Source organism: Rhinopithecus bieti, unplaced genomic scaffold (genome assembly GCF_001698545.2).
Source record: "Rhinopithecus bieti isolate Rb0 unplaced genomic scaffold, ASM169854v2 scaffold_13742, whole genome shotgun sequence".
In the NCBI taxonomy this organism is placed as follows: domain Eukaryota; kingdom Metazoa; phylum Chordata; class Mammalia; order Primates; family Cercopithecidae; genus Rhinopithecus; species Rhinopithecus bieti.
Genome location: NW_016807807.1, coordinates 843,068 through 863,419, shown reverse-complemented (window position 1 = coordinate 863,419; position 20,352 = coordinate 843,068). Strand labels below are relative to the sequence as shown.

The following is a 20,352-nucleotide window of genomic DNA, read 5'->3' as shown; positions in this document are numbered from 1 at the left end:
TCAAATAATTTTAAACATTTAATTATATCATGCCAGAAACAGTGCTAGGGAAACTTACTCTTTTAAATTTAAATAACTGATTTTTCTTTTTTAGTTTTTTTTTTTGAGATGGAGTCTCGATCTGTCATCCAGGCTGAAGTGCAATGGCACAATCTTGGCTCACCGCAACCTCCACCTCCTGGACTCAAGCAATTCTCCCACCTCAGCCTCCTGAATAGCTGGGATTTACAGACGTCAGCCAGCACACCCGGCCAACGTTTTGCATTTTTAAAGTAGAGACGGGGTTTCACCATGTTTGCCAGGCGAGTCTTGAACTCCTGACCTCAAGTGATCCACCGCCTTGGCCTCCCAAAGTGCTGGGATTATCGGTGTGACCCACCATGCCTGGCCCTGATTGTATCTTTTTTTTTTTTTTTTTTTTTTGAGACAGTGTCTCGCTCTGTCCCCAGGCTGGACTGCAGTGGCGCTATCTCAGCTCCCTGCAAGCGCCGCCTCCTGGGTTCACCCCATTCTCCAGCCTCAGCCTCCCGAGTAGCTGGGACTACAGGCACCCACCAACACGCCCGGCTCATTTTTTGTATTTTTAGTAGAGATGGGGTTTCACACCATGTTAGCCAGGATGGTCTCGATCTCCTGACCTCGTGATCCGCCTGCCTCAGCCTCCCAAAGTGTTGGGATTACAGGCGTGAGCCACCGTGCCTGGCCCTGATTATATCTTTTGAAAAATCCTATTTGCCAATGAGTTCTAGGTACCTGGTGCCGATTTTAAAATATGATTCTTAATTCGTTAAAACTTTATCTGCTCCCATTTTCATTCCTTAACACAAAACCTAATTCGTTAACTCTCTCACCTAAACAAATAACCTCTCCTAAATGATCATACCTTCGTTTCTATTCTACACTTGCCTACGTTAATCTTTCCGACATTCACCTCCAGCCAAGACAATTCCCTGCTCAAAAAAACAAGTAACTTCAAATTAAACTTCTTTCCCCAACTTTCACAGTCCTCTAACATTACACTGAACATCTTTTCAGTGTGTTCTTTCTACACTGCTTTACTTTTCTGTCCATCTGGACCACTTGACATTCCAAATCACGTCCCCAAACTAGCTTTTCACTTAACCCCGTGCTGTAACAAAATACAACTAATTCTCAAGGTGATGTTCAAATGCCCCACCCGGAAAGGGAAAAAAGTAGTAGCTGCAGAGAATTTATTATGTATATGATAATATGTCCAATGCACTTAAACTCTTAATTTTTATGCTGTCTACACTGTTAGGTAAACAATATTGGCTCCTACCTTAAAATGAGAGAAAGGGATGCAGGGAATAATAGCTGGAATTTGAACCAGATCTGACTCCAAAAATGTTTTCTTAACACAACTCTGCTGCCTTGACAAGATGGCAGATAAATACAATGCCATCTAGTGTAGCTATGTGGCTATCTGATCTCTGCTGAAGAAAACTAAATGACAGCACCATACCCAACCCTAGAACCTACAAAATGTCCCCTTACAAAACAGACACTTAACAGGAAATTCTTTCTTTTTCCAAAGAAACTGTAGTGGTATCAGAAAACAGGTAAAGTTTGAAAAGTTTCAAGCCCCGGAATCTGACCAGTTGTAACAAGTGAGGTCAGAGACAGATCTAGCATGTCTGCTTTCTTTTCTACAAGTGTTTCAAATAAAAATTTCCCAGAAAGACCTAACTATGAGGTTCAAAACTATCTCAAATTTTCAAGCTAAATAAAATTTCCCCCACTCATTCATCTACAGTGCCTAATCCAGATGCTACACACACACATCCAAGAAATAAGAAACTAGTGGAATCACTTGGAAACCTTTATGGTCACTGTTGGTATCCGCACCAGAGCTGTGAATTTGCAATCACTGTTGTAACTGTAATTTTTAACATTCAATGTGAACTGGCTTCAATAATTCTCTCATTTTAAAGATAAGAAGCCAAACAGTCACAAAGGAAGTGACTGGCCCAAGATCATTAATTAATGGCAGAGTCAGTACCAGTACCAAGCTTTTCAAGCTCATGGACTAGTGCTCCACTATACTTCCAAAGAATACAATGTCGGTACCCTGAAACCTGTATGTTAAGTCAAAATTGTATGTAATTATCATAGGCCACGACTACACAAAATTAACATTCAAAATTTTGGTGCAAATTCAAAAATGTCTTCCCCACCAAATAGTATTCTCTTAAGTTGCAAGCACTGCTGATCACACTGTAATAATCACCACATATCAGCATATCCTCGGTGTAACTTTAGAAGTATGAGTAATTTAGTTCTCGCCTGATAAGCATGAAAGAACATACTTGTATTTCCAATTCCAAAAAAGTCAAACTCCTTTGAACCCTATTGTTAAAATGAGATATACATACGTAACTATTTCCTTACATAACTAAGTCAAATTCACATGGAAGTATTAAAATACAGTAAGACTTTTTGAAGCTCAGACCACTTTTAATTCCTAGCTATAAATTTGAAACGCATGTACTCCACAGTTAATCTGGGAATGAACTCATAGACCAGAATATGATTAGTACATTGTAGTAGTTGAATCTCTCAGGAACCTTCTCTGTGCCAGGAATTCTAATATTTTAAATACAACAGTCTCTACCTTTGAAGGTCTCAAATTTTGTGGAAGATGAGGAGAGAGACACATAAAGTACTTTCAAAAATATGGTAAAGGGCTGGGCGTAGTGGCTTACGCCTATAATCCCAGCACTTTGGGAGGCCAAGGTGGGCAGATCACCTGAGGTCAGAAGTTCAAAACCAGCCTGGCCAACATGGTGAAACCCTGTGTCTACTAAAAATACAAAAATTAGCCGGGCCTGGGGGCGGGTGCCTGTAATCCCAGCTACTCGGGAGGCTGGGGCAGGAGAATCATTTGAACCTGGGAGGTAGAGGTTGCAGTGCGTCAAGATTGCACCATTGCACTCCAGACTGGGCAACAGAGTGAGACTCCATCTCAAAACAAAACAAAATATGGTAACGGGTCAAGACTGAGGTATGTAGGCTGGGCGCAGTGGCTCACACCTGCAATCCCAGCACTTTGGGAGGCAGAGCCAGGAGTTCAAGGCCACCCTGGGCAACATGGCAAAATCCCATCTCTACAAAAAATACAAAAACTAGCCGGGCATGGTGGCGTGTGACTATTTGTAGTCCTGGCTTCCCAAGAGGCTGAGCTAAGAGGCTCTCTTGAGCTAGGAGGTTGAAGCTGCAGTTAAGCTGTGGTCATACCACTGTACTCCAGCCTGCACAACAGAACAAGACCCTGTCTTTAAAAAAAAAAAAAAGACAAAATGTCCCCTTGCCATACTATTTGGATGGCAAGGGGACATTCTGACCAGCTTCAGAAAAAAAGCAAGGGAGTGGCCAGGGAAGGAATCTTGGAATAAAAAGTATAGCTAGAGACATTAAGTAACTTACCTTAATGGCCTCTACTTGTTGGCAAATCATTTTCAGTAGAGAATTCTGATCTTCTGCCCATCGAGGTGGTGTTCTGGGAGAATACTAAAAAAAATAAAAATAATAAAACAGTATTTAAAACACTTAGAAACATATTTCACAATGAAATGATTCATTTCTTTCCTGTTTACCTTATAACTTTTACTTGGTGATAGTGAATATTTGGTAGGAGACGGTGTAGAATGTTTTATTTCTGAATCTGCATTTCGCGAAGAACCGTTCTTATAAAGAGGACCTCCTTCACTATAGTCTTCGAGTTCCTGCATGACTGAATTAAGCATCTCTTTTACAGACTCCAGGGGCACAGGCAACTAAAAATAAAAGACATTAATTAACAGCTTTCATTTGCAAAAAATTCCAAAAGTAAAAACTTTAAAATGATATATTTACAGTTTTGTCATTTTAATAAGCACTTTATACTTTAATAATATATGTGAAAGTGTTTTTTAAATTATCTTTTTCTGTTGTTTTGTATAATTTTTTTTGTCTTTATAATTTTTTTCTTCATGAACACAGAAAAATGGTGTACAATCTAACATCTTCGGATTCTAAAGTCCATGCTCTTTCTATTACTTCTGTTAGCCATGAAAATGGTAAAAGAATGTTAACTTGGAAAACTTTTCCAAGTGAACAAAATAAGTTACTGATGTTTTCTAACTGATTTTGAATGGTGACAGAAATGGAGATGCTACAATACACCAGACAACATAAATCCTAATAAAAGAGTAGCAACACAAATTAATCAACAAAACACTCAGAAGACTGAACATAATTTAACATCATCATGACAATCTCAAACAGCTGACAGCAAGAAAACAAGGGCGTTCATAATGGCTGATGATGAGAAGAAAAGCTCTTAAGTTGTCAGCAACAACTTTCAGTTTCAGCAAAGTTCATTAAGAATTAGTCCTGAGGTTATAATATTTGTTTTGATTACATTGCTAAGATAACAAAATCAATGTCTTATCTTAGAAATCTTTTCTAGTTCCCCAGGAAGTACTTTTTAAGAACATATACCTAGATTTCCAAGTTTAAAAAGACTCACCAAACCTAAGACAAAGCAAGCAAATATAAGCATTTAGACACACACATCCCTTCTATGCATTAATAACAACATATTACTGAGTATTTTTGAAATTACCAAAATGTAAGACCAACGCAAAAACACTGATCAGTGAGTTATCAGTAAGAACATACCTACAACAACCTGCTACTTACTTTCTTGACCACTGAGAGATTTGAATCACTGTCATCTAAAATCTTTATTAGGTAGTCCCTGGTCTTTCTCAGATAATTTTTGCATTCTTCTTGTTCTTCAGGAGAAAGGGCATCATTTTCAATGTCTTCTGCCTTCCTGTGAAAAATCTACACAAATAGTGCTTTTATGAAATAATCAGGTTTTTAAAACAAAAAACTTTTAGCTTGGCCAGGCATGGTGGCTCATGCCTGTAATCCCAACTACTCGGGAGCTGAGGCACAAGAATTGCTTGAGCCTGGGAAGCAGAGGTTGCAGTGAGCCAAGATCGTGCCACTACACTCTAGCCTGGCCAACAGAGAAATCCTGTCTTTAAAAATAAATAAATAAATAAACAAACAAACAAATACATAAAACTTTTCACTCAAGTACCACATCTACTTACCAGTGCAAGATTCCAATAAGAAACAACACTCTTTATAGATTCAAAAGCAGTCATAGCATCTTCTATATTTCCATTTACTGCATCCAATATAGCAAAACTTATGTGTGCGTCTTCTTCATATGCACCAATTTCTGATGCCTAAACACACAGAATAGTTTTCAGTCAAACTGTTTACACTCAGAATATAAAACCCAAATAATTTTCCAAAGATTTTATATGATCTTAAGAGATAAGCAACTCATTACTCTTTTCTGTCATATCTTATTTGTGAGAGCTAGTCAATTTAGAAAACAAGATTACCATTAAATAACAAGACAATTAATTTAAGCAGTTTATAGCTTCATGTCTTTGTTTATAAACTGGAAACTCCCATCTCCAGTAAATTCACAAAGGAACTCTGTTACCTGAATGTCTACACTATGAAAATGTTTAAACAGAGGATCAATAGGTTCAGGAATACTGTTCTTCTTTTTTATTATCTTCAACAATGGCAAAACTTTCTTCCAATAATGAACACTTCTCCCTATGTATTCTCGTTGATCATAAAAAGAATTAAGACCGCTGCCCTAAAAAAGAAAGTTAAAAGCACACACCTTTAAGGAACATGTATGATTAGATCTAAAGTTCATTTACAAGTTGTAAGAACTGGGTAAAATTTCAAGTCAAAACCAAATGGAACCTCAGTAGTCATTTGTTCAACTTCCAAATGCTGTAATAACTAAACCACTTAATACCAGTGATCATTCTACATTCAACGTTTTTTTTGGTTTTTCTTTTGAGACGGAGTCTCGCTCTGTCGCCCAGGCTGGAGTGCAGTGGCGTGATCTCGGCTCAGTACAAGCTCTGTCTCCTGGATTCATGCCGTTCTCCTGCCTCAACCTCCCAAGTAGCTGGGATTACAGGCGCCCGCCACCACGCCTGGCTAATTTTCTTGTTGTTGTTGTATTTTTAGTAGAAACGGGATTTCACCGTGTTAGCCAGTATGATCTCGATCTCCTGACCTCATGATCCACCTGCCTCGGCCTCCAAAAGTCCTGGGATTACAGGAGTGAGCCACTGTGCCTGGCCTCTACACTCAACTTTTAAACACTTCTAATGATACCATCCTAATGTAGCAATCCAAACTACTTTTAACAGTTGCCATTTTAGACAGCTGAAACCTGCCTCTTCTGTAGTGTCAGTCTGTTCAAAAGGCTGACCATCTACACCTAATCCTGACCCAGAACACACCTTAAATATTTAGAAAGATCTATAATGCTCTTACTTACAAAGCCTTGTGCTAATTTTTTTTAATTTTCAGGCTGAATAATTATCAGAACTTAAGTATTAAGGAATAACAGTAACAGCTCAGCTAATACATAACATTCACTGTGTGCCAGACATTGCTCCTCTAACTGCTTATATTTAACTATATTAACTATTTTGTAGCAATAAAAAACACATTCATCTGTCATAATATGAACAAGCTGCTGTTTTCAGAACAAAAAGACTTTCAATAAAAAGTTCATGATTTTAAAAAATTAAAGTAATGTTCTTTAAAATGTTTATACTTTAAAACTCACCGTTTTCTGAAGGCATTTTGCCCAATGTATAAGCAGAGCAGGTTGAAGGCCATGTTTTTCCTGGGCTCTTAGAGTGTTTATTTCATGCTGAACTAGAAGTCGTAATTTTGCTGAGTTTCCAGGTCTAAAAAATAGTTTAATTTACTAAAATAGCTTTCTAAATACACAGTTCAGCACTTACATACACATATGTTAATGGGTCACAGGACAAATTAAATCTTCACATGAGGATTAAATGCCTGTTAAAACCTACGCACTAAGTTAAAGCAATATTTTTGTTTTACTACTTACACTGCTTTTCTGTGAATCAGAGTACAAACCGCATCCCACCAAGACTTTTGTCGTTCTGTACAAAGCTGTTTACACACAGGAAGGGGCAGGCATAACGGCTGATAGGAGCTGTGGTGAGAATTACATTTCTCCTTTAACTGTAAGTGGCTGGTATATACTACTCCAAGTAGAAATACCTGTTTTATTTAAGGAAAAGTTAAGTTAGGGAAAAAAAATTAAACAAAATTCAGAATATTTAATTTGTTAAAATCTTTGCTTACTTCAAGATCTAAAATACATATTGATTCAGGTGCATTTGTTTCAAGCCTTGAGGTTTCCTGGGGCAAATGATGGAAAAGCTGTTTTAGCCATTTTCGGATTGCAGGTAAGGCAGGCAATGAATTCCACTGTAAGCCAAGCCAAGTAAGGTGCTGAAGACTACCATTATGTGCTCGAATAGCGCCTGAAATAAAATTAAAAAATCGGCTTAAGGTTTTGCAAATTTTCTTTGTGCCATTAGTTTTGCCAAAATAAACAATTAATTCACATTATATATATCTTAATTATATAACTGCTTCTCTATATCAAAGCTGGGGGGAATTCTATGTTAGGCAAAATCTCAAGTTCTTATTAAACGCATTCTCACTTATTTCTAGAAATTTTAATTAAAAAAGTAGTGAAGAATGTTTAAGTCCATCTAAAAAAATGACACTGACTAGAACTCAATAAACCAAACTCAACTGAGAAAAGCCAAATAAAGAACACCTAACCTAATAAGAAATTCCAAAACAATGGGTTTTCCTTTCAGTTAAGTCATTAAAGCAATGGAACACCACTATATTAATCCATAGGTATAGTAAAGAAATCTGTTTTTCTACAAGAAAGTCAATACTCAAAAAGTTATGTGCAGTCAGGAGTTCGAGACCGGCCTGGCCAGCATGGTGAAACTCCGTCTCTACTAAAAAAATACAAAAAATTAGCCAAGCATAGTGTCACCTGCCTGTAGTCCCAGCTTCTTGGGAGGCTGAGGCAAGACAACTGCTTGAACCTGGCAGGCGGAGGTTGCAGTGAGCCGAGACTGCGCCACTGCACTCCAGCCTGGGCGACAGAGCAAGACTCCATCTCAAAAAACACAAAAGAAAACGTAACGGTTATGCACTTCTGGAAGCATAAAGAGGTATAAACTTTCTGTCATTTTGGCAATTTGTAAGACTTAAAGATGTTAATGTCCTTTGTCTCAGTAATTCTGTTTTTAGGTATCTCTATGGAAATAACTTGCAATGAAGACACTTTTGTTGAAGTTTTACCAGAGTATGATTATTAATAGTGGAAAAGCTGAAAACAACTTGGATGCCCAGTAACAGAAAGTAGCAAATTATGACTACTTCATAAAAAAGATTATATTGACAATAAAAGGGATACTTACAGTTTTAATACAGAGTCTATGGTAGAGAATTCATGCAGGAAGCAAGATAAATCATACATATAGTATAAACATTATTTAGATGAAAAATATGGCCAGATGCAGTGGCTCATGCCTATAATTCCAACACTGTTTTTGAGATGAAGTCTCGCTCTGTTGCCCAGGCTGCAGCGCCAGGGGTGTGATCTCTGCTCACTGCAACCTCCACCTCCCGGGTTCAAGCGATTCTCCTGCCTCAACCTCCCGAGCAGCTGGGACTACAGGCACACACCACCACGCCCAGCTAATTTTTGTATTTTTAGTAGAGACGGCGTTTCACCATGTTGGCCAGAATGGTCTCGAACTCCTAACCTCAGGTGATCTGCCCGACTCGGCCTCCCAAAGTGCTGGGATTACAGATGTGAGCCACTGTGCCTGCCGGGCCTAATCCCAACACTTTGGGAGGCTTAGGCAGGAGGATCACTCGAACCTAGGAGTTTGAGACTAGCCTGGGCATCAAAGTTAGACCCTGTCTCTACCAATTAAAAAAAAAATTATCTGGGCAGAGTGGCATGTGCCTGTGATACCAGCTACTCAGGAGGATGAGGCAAGAGAATCCCTTGAGCCCAAAAGTTCAAGGTAGCAGTGACCTACGACATGCCACTACACTCCAGCCCAGGTGTCAAGGCAAGACCTTGTCTCAAAAAACAAGGCTGGGCACGGTGGCTCACACCTGTAATCCCAGCACTTTGGGAGGCCAAGGCAAGTGGATCACCTGAGGTCAGGAGTTTGAGACCAGCCTGACCAACGTGACAAAATCCCGTCTGTACTAAAAATACAAAAAATTAGCCGGACCTGGTGGTGGGCACCTATAATCCCACTACTTGGAAGACTGAGGCAGGAGAATTGCTTGAACCCAGGAGGCAGAGGTTACATTGAGCCAAGATCGCACCACTGCACTCCAGCCTGGGCGACAGAGCAAAACTTGGTCTCAAAAACAACAACAACAAAAAAAAAATACATGCCATCTCCACAGCACCACATTTGAACTCCCCCCAGCCCAACTCACACACGAAAGGCATACGGGAAAATATTAAGTCATTATTTCTGGGTAATAAGATTATGGGCAATTTATAAGAATTAAGATGCAGACAGTTTCCTCTGAAACATGTAACTTACCAACATCGTATCTAGCCAAATCTTCAAGCTCTGGTTCTTGTACATCAATGTTTCCAATACCATCGCTACCAAGAAAAGATGTATCCTTAGGTGACTGACTAGAAAACAGAGCATCATATAATGCAGACTGCCCGCTTTTGTTGGCAAAAGACTCGACAACCTCTTTTAAAAAATCTTGCTTGCCACGACTTAAGTTTAGCAACATGTGCCCTGAAAAAAAAATTGTTATTTCCATCACTTTAAAAATACAGATTGCATTTGCTCACATTGTTTCATTTGTACACCCAAAGGGGAAATAACATGATTATTGCAGACCTAACTCTCCAACCCAAAAAACACAGCTGGACAACAAAACGGGGGCTAATGTAGAAAATGAGAAGAGTACAGGTTTAATATTATCAGCATCTACATAAGACAGCAGAAGGGGGAAAAAAGACAGGAATGTGTATGAAAAACGCTAAACATATTTGCATTTTAGATGAAAAGGTCTGGATTTAAGTGGCCATAGGCAGCAGGGACAAGCTCTTATTTTCTGATCTGATACACTGATTTCTAAACCTGACTGATCAGAATCCTCCTTTAAACAGCTTTTAAGAATTACTTCCGGCCAGGCACGGTGGCTCACGCCTGTAATCCCAACACTTTGGGAGGATCATGAGGTCAGGAGATGAGACCATCCTGGCTAACATGGTGAAACCCCACCTCTACTAAAAATACAAAAAAAAAAAAATTAGCCGGGCATGGTGGCGGGTGCCTGTAGTCCCAGCTACTTGGGAGGCTGAGGCAGGAGAATGGCGTGAACCCCGGAAGTGGAGTTTACAGTGAGCCCAGATGGCACCACTGCACTCCAGCCTGGGCGACAGAGCAAGACTCCGTCTCAGGGAGAGGAAAAAAATTATTTCCAGGCCTCGCTCCCAGAGATTTTTATTCCATAGGTTTGCAATAAGCAATCTAAAAAATCATAGTCATTGGATAAAGTACTGATGTATGCTATAACACACATGCACCTTGAAAACCTTGCTAAATGAAAGAAGCCAGTCACAAAAGACAACCTACTATATGATTCCATTTAAGTGAAATGTTCACAACAGGCAAACATACAGAGACAGATTAGTGGTTGCCAACGTTGAGAGGTTTGGGTAAAATGGGAAGTGACTGCTAATAGGTAAGGAATTCCTCATGGAGTGATAAAAATCTTCTAAAATTGATTGTGGTGACAATGGTAATACTCTATGAACATATTAAAGCCACTGAACTGTACACTTTAAATGGGTGAAGCGTATGGTATACGAATTGCATTTCAATTAAACTTTTTTTAAAAAACCCTCCCTTGAGTTAATTCTGCTGGGCAATCAGGTTTGGTTACCACTACACAGTTGTGTCTCAGCACACTTGCAGAGGCACCCTTGGGGTGCCCAGATCAAAGACATAAAAAAATACAGGCAATTTTTATCTAACTGTGACACCATGCAAAGGCACTTATGAGAACCCTGCAAGGATAGAAGGAAAACAGAAAAGGAAAAAAGTAGAAAGTCACTTTAAGGACTGAAAGTCTAACTCCCACAAAAAAAAGTGGGCTATGGAATAGAAGAGCAATGTGAGCTTTGGCCAACAGCCTAACTATACACCAAAGCTTACAATAACTTTGATTTAATATTACATATTGCTCTTTACAAAATTCATCCAATTTTATATCAAAACTGCTCCTTATAGAAAGCATTATGTTTCTTCAGTTCACTGCTTGATTCAATGGCCACCTAACTACCTTAAAGTTCGAATCTTAGCAAAAGCACAGGTAATATGTAACAGACCTTTAGGATTCATCCCAAGCCAAAAATGGGGGAAAAAATCGACAAATTCTAAGAGACTAATACAAGGTAAGTATATATCGTCTACCTTCCTCACTATGCTCTCAGCTCTTTAAGACAGATCCGTATCTTCTTCATCTTTATATCCCCACAGCAGTGTTTTTAGAAGCAGCTGGTGTTAAATGGTTGGCAAATCAATAATTATACTTAGTTCAGGAAGTGACTAAATATTCAGGATAGAGGCTCTACCAGCCAGATAAAGAAAGAGTTAAGAAATCCTCTCCACCTAGGAACAAACAACATCAACTATTCATTTCTTTTAAAGAATGTGCTATTTTCTTCCCATTTCTTCCATACCTATTGCTCTTAACTGATACAGCAAAAAGAAATAATTTTGACAAATTATCTCCTGGACAGATGAAGATTTTATTGTAATATATAACTTAACAATTTCCTTTTTCTGTTTAAATTAAATTAGTTTAATATTACTATTACCTGATTGGCTCAGACGGTCACAGGCCATCATTTCCAGCAGATTTTGTCCAGCTTCTCCTTTTATTAATTTAATCTTTGGTCTTGGAACCTAATAATTTTAAAATCAAAAATCTTAATTTGATGATACCCACACTTCTAATACTAAGATGGTCTTTTCTATTACACTGTACTTTTTTTGATAATGAATTAACAGTTAACCATTAACTAAACTGAATTGGAAACGACTGCAAAAACTGGGAACCAAGGAATTTATATAACCTATGAAAGACTGGCCAGGTACAGGCGCAGTGGCTCATACCTGTAATCCCAACACCCTGGGAGGCCAAGGTGGGCGGATCACTTGAGGTCAGGAGTTCGAGACCAGCCTGGCCAACATGGTAAAACCCGGTCTCTATTAAAAATACAATAAAAAAAAAAAGGGGGGGTCAGGCATGGTGGCACACACCTATAATTCCAGCTACACGGGAGGCTGAGGCACAAGGATAGTTTGAACCTGGGAGGCAGAGGCTGCAGTGAGCCGAGACTGTGTCATTGCACTCCAGCCCGGGTGAAAGAGCAAGACTCCATCTCGTGGGGGGAAAAAAAAAAAAAGATGGGCCAGACACAGTGGCTCACACCTGTAATCCCAGCACTTTGGGAGTCCAAGGTGGGGGAATCCCTTAAGCCCAGAGTTCCAGACCAGCCTGAAAAACGTGGCGAGACCCTATCTCTAAAAAAAATTTTGTTAAATTAGCCAGGCGTGGTGGCACACACCTGTGGTCCCAGCAACAAAGAGGCTTGAGGCAGGAGGATCACTTAAACCCAGGAGGTCAAGGCTGCAGTGAGCCATGATCATGCCACTGTGCTCCAGCCTGGGCGACAGAGTGAGACTCTATCTCAAAAAAAAAAAAAAATGCATACACAGAGCACTTCTGAGAAATTAAGTTTCTACTAAAAGCACATTCATGTCACGTTCAGAGAAATGGAAAATTTAATTACATTACTTTTCTACCCTGAATAGGACAACAGCAGATGTTGTCCTACTTGAGTAGGTATGACAACTCTACTTTAAAAAGTACAGGTGATCTCTACTAAAAAATACAAAAAAACTAGCCGGGCGAGGTAGCGGGCACCTGTAGTCCCAGCTACTCGGGAGGCTGAGGCAGGAGAAACGCATGAACCCGGGAGGCGGAGCTTGCAGTGAGCTGAGATCCGGCCACTGCACTCCAGCCTGGGCAACAGAGCAAGACTCTGTCTCAAAAAAAAAAGGTACAGGTGAAATGACACTTGGAAATGCCACACTGTAGACAGCACATTTTCAGAGTATGGATAATATGGGATAGCACTGGAATAAACGGGACAACCAGGAGATTAAAGAGATCCTAATGCCATAACCTATGAAAAAAAAAAAAAAAAAGCTGAAAGCATGATGAATAGAATGGCAAAGGGAAGATGTGACAGCTGCCTTCAAATATTAAAATTATTTTATAAAAGAAATCATCAAAAGAAGAAACAAGATCAACAGGCAGAAGGTTTGAGGAATATTTTTATTCTATATAAGGAACTACCAAGAGCCAAATCACCTAGACATGCACTGGGCTATCTTGAAAAGTAATTAATGTCCATCACTGAAAATGTCCAGTCATAGGCAATGCCCACTTACTAGAAACATGCCAAAAGTAACTACATGGGGGACTAGAGCATTGGCTTTTAATTCTATCACCACTTTCTCGTGTGGTGGAAATGTAATTTGATACAAACTCTTTAGGGTTAGATATTTGGCAACAGCTCTAAAAATTATAAATGCACAGATACACTTTGATACTGCAATTCTTTCAGGAATTCATGGCACAAGTTAATCATTGCTAAATTACTTGAAGTAGCATTAAAAAAAAAAAGTAAAAGCAAGCTAATGTCCTGGTTTTAGAGCCCTGGTTTTAAAAACTTCGAAACTACAGTACATCCATACAATGGAATAATATGCAAGCATCCAAACTAATGAGAATGCCCTTTATATATACTGACATGGAAATATCTCCAAGATACAGTTAATGGAAATAAAGTAAATACAATGTTTAAACGTTTTCCTCCTTCTTTTAAGGACAGGGGATGTGTGCGTGTTTCCTTGGAAATGCATAAAACATTTCCTGAAGAACACACAAGAAAGCAGTAACATTAGTTTCTTTACGGGTGGAGAAAGTAAATAACTAGGGAACAGAAAGGAATATTCTTAAGACCCCCTAGAATTTTAAACCATGTATATATAATTCTTTCCAAACATTCTCATTTTTCAAAATATATTCTTTATGAACTTAAAAGCTTCCGATTTTGAATTTTAGAAACATTCACATTGCCTATCCTTGTACTCACAAGTTTTCTAAACATCCTATCAATGTTTGTCATCTATATGTTGAAAAGAACACACAAAATAAGAAACAAAATGTTGACATCATTCTTTTTGTTTTCAAACTGACCTCAATTCATAAACCTGGCCTCTTTTACAAAATCACTCAACAGTTGAATTTGTGACCAGTTAATTAGCTGTGAATCCACTCAGTCAAATCATCTCAAGTCACTATTTCCTTTTTTTTTTTTTTTTTTTGAGACAGAGTCTTGCTCTGTAGCCAGGCTGCACTGCTGCAGTGGCATGATCTCGGCTCACTGCAACCTCTGCCTCCTGATTTCAAGCAATTCTCCTATCTCGGCCTCTCGAGTTGCTGGGACTACAGGCACCTGCCACCATGACCGGCTAATTTTTGTATTTTTAGTAGAGAGGGGTTTCACTATATTGGTCAGGATGGTCTCGAACTCCTGACCTCAGGTGATCCGCCCGCCTCGGCCTCCCAAAGTGTTCAGATTACAGGCGTGAGCCACCGCGCCTGGCTATTTCCTCATCTTAACTAAAAGGTTTCAAGAGACTTTGTTAAATACCCAGCTGCAATGCAGATGTACTTACTAGAACGACAGTATTCCTCTGATTAAGAGTCTGAAAATCATACCATAAAAGTTAGCCAATTCTTAAATACCCAAATGCCAGCACATAACCTACATTTTATGCTTATAATCATTCAATCATTAAGCTTTAAAATAAAATGATAAAATACAAGCATCTAAGATGTTTCTATTACATATTCATTCTAAAGAAATATGTGGTACTTAATAAAGACTTAGGTAGGCATCTCTGTGTTGAAGTGGAACAATGAAGAAACATTTAGAAAAGCAAGGCATCTGGCAATAGGTAAAGCACACCCACACTGAGGCACAGTATTTTTCAAAAGTACAGAAAGAATGTATTGCACATTTGCATATGCAAAAAATATTTCTGAACACCCAAGAAACTCCTAATAGTAGTTGTCATCTAGGAAAGGAGACCTGAGTGAATAGATTAAGGGGGAAACTAACTTTTTATTATTAAAAGTTCACAGTCAGGTGTGGTGGCTCACACCTGTAATCCCAGCACTTTGGGAGGGCAACGCAGAAGGATCACTTGAAGCCAGGAATTCAAGAACCACCAGCCTGGGAAACACAGCAAGACCTTGTCTTTACAAAAAATTTAAAAATGTAGCCAGGCATGGTGGCACGCACCTGTAGTCCCAGCTACTGAGCTAAGGCTGAGGCAGAAGAGGATCACTTGAGCCCAGGAGTTCGAGGATGCAGTGAGCTATGATCATGCCACTGCACTCCAGCCAGAGCAACAAGAGTGAGACTCTGCCTCCAAAAACTACATATCAAAAAATTTGAGGCTGTGCACAGTAGCTCACACCTATAATCCCAAGCACCCTGGGAAGCTCAAGTCCAGTTCAACGTTACAAAGAGCTACGATTACAAAACTGCACTCCAGCCTGGGTGACACAGCAAGACTCTAATAGACACAAAGACAGATAACTTTTAAAGTTTCCATTAAAAATAAGAACTACTGGTCGGGCGCGGTGGCTCACGCCTGTAATCCCAGCACTTTGGGAGGCCCAGGCGGGTGGATCATGAGGTCAGGAGATTGAGACCACCCTGGCTAACACAGTGAAACCCCGTCTCTACTGGAAACACAAAACAAATTAGCCGGGCATGGTAGCAGGCGCCTGTAGTCCCAGCTACTCGGGAGGCTGAGGCAGGAAAATGGTGTGAACCCGGGAGACAGAGCTTGCTGTGAGCCGAGATCACACCACTGTGCTCCAGCCTGGGCAAAACACCTAGACTCCGACTCAAAAAAAAAACAAAATAAAATAAGAACCATCAGCTACTTGAGAATTTCTTTAACAACCCTTTAATGTTCATGTTACCTAGTGAACCTCACTAAATCCATTAACTCAGAAGTACTGAGCCAATATTAGCAATTAACATGTGAACTGCCTATCAACAGTGTTTTGAAAAGATTTACAGGCCGGGTGCTGTTGATCATGCCAGTAATCCCAGCACTTTGAGAGGCCGAGTAGGGTGGATCACAAGGTCAGAAGATTGAGACCATCCTGTCTAACATGGTGAAACCCCATTCCATTAAAAAATACAAAAATTGGCCGGGCGGCGGTGGCTCACGGCCTGACAATCCCAGCACCTGTTGGGGAGGCCGAGGCGGGCAGATCACAGGTCAGGAGATAAGACGCCATCCTGGAACACGTGAAACCCGTCTCTACTCAAAAAATACAAAACAATTAGCTAGAGCGTGGGGCGGGCGCTCACTATCCAGTTCCTCGGGAGGCTGAGACAGGCAGAATGGCGTGAACCTCGGGGACGGCAACAGAGCTTGCAGTGAGGGCGGAGCTCACGCCACTACAACTCCAGCCTGGGAACGAGAGCGGAGACTTCCTCTCCCAAAAAAAAAAAAAAAAGAAAAAACTCCGATCTATGTTGAGCCAGTGTGGTGCTCCACGCCTATAATCAGCATTTGGGAGGCTTGAGCAGGGCGGATCACGGAGTCAGATATCAAGACCATGGGGCTGGGCAACATGGTGGAAACCGTGTCTTTATAAAATACAGAAAAATTAGCTGGGCGTCGGTGACGCGTGGCCTGTAATCCCAGCTATCGGAAGCTGCGCCGCGAGAGGCAGGTCAGATGCTTGAACCACAGGAGGCCAGAGGTTGCAGTGAGCCGATTGACACCAAGCACTCCAGCCTGGGCAACAAGAGCAAGAAATTCCGTCGCCGCCCCCCAAAAAAAAAAAAAAAAAAAAAAAAAAAAAAAATTTCATATTAGAAGGAGGGGGCCTCTCTAAAAGTTACATGAATCCTTTATTTCTCCCTCCGCAGACAAAAAATTCGTTCCTCTAAAAATTCACAATCATTTTTCTAAGCCTCGGGGTTAATGCTTTTTTGGGGAGACCTGCTATCTCCTTTTCCATTTCAAAAGTGAATGCAAAGCTCATCAAAAAAAAAAAAAAAAAAAAAAGACCAGGGCACAGTGGCTCACGCCTGTAATCCCCTGTAATCCCAGCACTTTGGGAGACCAAGGCAGGAAGATCATGAGGTCAAGAGATTGAGACCATCCTGGCCAACATGGTGAAACCCCATCTCTATTAAAAATGCAAAAAATTAGCTGGGTGTGGTGGCACGCGCCTGTAGTCCCAGCTTCTCGGAAGGCTGAGGCAGGAGAATGGCGTGAACCCAGGAGGTGGAGGTTGCAGTGAGCCGAGAACACGCCACTGCACTCCAGCCTGGCGAGAGATTTGGTCTCAAAAAAATAAATAATAAGAAAAGGTTTTATGTTTTCAAAGATTAATATACTGTTACATATCATACACAACACAGTCATAAATGTTATATACATGTTTTTCAATTAACATGTTAAATGCAATCATAGTCTTCTTTCATAGGTTATAAAGCCATTGCCCTACATGTACTTATTAGGATTTTGTCCAAGTCACACATCTTTTTGGATCCAGCTTTACCCATAAAGTGGGATTACATCGTTATCATGTTCCCAAAAATGGCAGAGTAATAAAATCAAACTCTTCAAATTTGTCTACAAACAAATCATAGCAATGCAGGCTTTCAACAGCAGTGCATTCAACATCCCTGTTTCACCAGCCTCACCAGTATTGTGTACGCTTAATTATTTTCCACTGTATCAAATTGACTATTTCATTTTAATTCCACAGGTTTATTCACATATTGTCATTACATACCAGAGCACACCTTCATTTAAAACACATCAAGACTCAGTGAAATGCCAATTGCTCCTACAAGTGGAAGACTTACCTGAAATGCTATGAGATAGCACAATGCAGCCAGCTCAGAAAGAGCTCGCCATTGAATATCACTATGCTGACCCATCTTCAAAAGCAGAGAACCAGCATGCATGTAGAAATGTCCCTTCATTTCTAAGAAAGTAGCTGACAGTTCATCATTTCCACCCAAAGAAGATTTCACGGACTGAAGAGCACTATCAAAACTGTAATATGAAAATATCAAACAGATAATCCACTTACTGCACTGTGAATAATCATGGTTTATTTAATTCAAAACAAAATAAAAATTTTATTTCAAGCTTCATCTTCCACATTCAGCTTCTAATAATTCTTATTCCCCATGTTGTAAGTTATGAATCATCTAATGCTTATTTTTATCCTGCATACCTCCTATACTTCAAGCTTAACCTCTCAAATGATGTCTTATTCCCAGTTATTTCCAGCCCTCCAATCAGGGGATAAATATAAGATTGGTGATTATAGGTGGACATTTCAAAATAAACCAGGATAAAGTTGGGAGACTACTTTGTAGTTTCTTCCTGATCATATAGTTTCATTATTTAATTAACACTTGTAATTTCTCAAATTAGACATACCATTTCCAAATTATAAGTAAATAACTGACAGATATTTGAGTAACAATACAGTAATTGCTCTTTTTACTATATAAATCATTACAGAGTTAAATTATCTTTTTTTTTTTGAGACGGAGTCTCTCACTATCACCTGGGCTGGAGTGCAATGCAACGATCTCCACCTGCCAGATTCAAGTGATTCTCCTGCCTCAGCCTCCTGAGTAGCTGGAACTACAGGCGCCTGCCACCATGCCCAGCTAAACTTTTTTTGTATTTTTAGAAGAGATGGGGTTTCACTATGTTGGCCAGGCTGGTCTGGAACTCCTGACCTCATGATCTCCCCGCCTTTTCAGCTTACCAATGTGCTGGGATTACAAGTGTGAGCCACTGCGCCTGGCCTATTATTTGTAATCTATATTCTAAATTAGTTCTTCTAAATCCTAATGTTTCTCCAAATCTTCACTTTGGAAAAAAGTAAAAGCAAACACTTAAACGTGAAGCATGATTTTAAAGTAGCTTACAATAAAGCAACCAGAGCAACTGAGGTCTAAAGATCTCTGAGGGTCCTTAAAAACCCCTTCAGGGGATCCATGAGGTTAAAATTACTTTTACAATAATACCAAAAAAAAATTATATTTTACATTTCCATTTTCTCATGTATGTAGAGCTGAGTTGTTTTTTGTTTTGTTTTGTTTTTGTTTTTCCGCCCACCTCGGCCTCCCAAAGTGCTGGGATTACAGGCCTGAGCCACCCCACCCGGCTGAGCTGAGTTTTCCAGAGGCTTCATGACATGTAATATGGTTTTACAGACTGAAAGAGGAAGCAAATGAGAATCTAGCCATGTTCTATTAAGTGAGACACTAAAAGATTTACAAAATGCAAAACAATGACACTTTTCTGACTACTTTTTTGCTGTTGCAAAATAATTATTTTTCATAAAAAATGCTATTATTGGTCTGGCGCGGCGACTCACGCATGTAATACCAGCACTTTGGGAGGCTGAGGCAGGTGGATCACCTAAGGTCAGGAGTTCAAGACCAGCCTGGCCAACATGGTGAAACCCCGTCTCCACTAAAAATACAAAAACCTAGCTGGGCGTGGTGGTGGGCACCTGTAGTCCCAGCTACTTGGGAGGCTGAGGCAGGAGAATCGCTTGAACCTGTGAAGCAGAGATTGCAGTGATCCGAGATCACACCGCTGCACTCTAGCCTGGGCAACAAGAGCAAAACTGTCTCAAAAAAAAAAAAAGCTATTATTAGTAACATGCAATGGGCTTATTACATTTTTAATGATTACATATTTTTTCTTTAATTTCTAATGTAATAAACACTAATAGAAATAACTGACATACGGCCAGACGCAGTGGCTTAGGCCTGTAATCCCAGCACTTTGGGAGGCCAACGCAGGAGGATCACGAGGTCAAGAGACTGAGACTTCCCAGTACTTTGGGAGGCCAAAGTGGGCGGATCAGGAGGTCAAGAGATCGAGACCGGCCAGTCACGGTGGCTCACAACTGTAATCCCAGCACTTTGGGAGGCCGAGGCGGGCGGATCACAAGGTCAGGAGATCGAGATCATCCTGGCTAACACAGTGAAACCCCGTCTCTACTAAAAAGACAAAAAATTAGCCGAGTGTGGTGGTGGGTGCCTGTAGTCCCAGCTACTCGGGAGGCTGAGGCAGGAGAACGGCGTGAACCCTGGAGGCGGAGCTCGCGGTGAGCCGAGATGGCTCCACTGCACTCCAGCCTGGGCAACAGAGTGAGACTCCATCTCAAAAAAAA

At 40.1% G+C, this 20,352-nt stretch overlaps 1 protein-coding gene across 1 annotated transcript in view; it reads right to left on the bottom strand.

The window, feature by feature from the left end:
- The window catches only part of LOC108536784 (E3 SUMO-protein ligase RanBP2-like), a 75,250-nt gene that overhangs the window by 28,256 nt on the left and 26,642 nt on the right, over positions 1-20,352 (bottom strand). Inside the window, 11 exon segments of the mRNA XM_017883814.1 lie at positions 3,445-3,528; positions 3,615-3,794; positions 4,702-4,848; positions 5,124-5,261; positions 5,528-5,689; positions 6,686-6,809; positions 6,977-7,152; positions 7,237-7,418; positions 9,537-9,746; positions 11,840-11,927; positions 18,008-18,200. Coding sequence (XP_017739303.1) covers positions 3,445-3,528; positions 3,615-3,794; positions 4,702-4,848; positions 5,124-5,261; positions 5,528-5,689; positions 6,686-6,809; positions 6,977-7,152; positions 7,237-7,418; positions 9,537-9,746; positions 11,840-11,927; positions 18,008-18,200 — 1,684 coding nt within the window.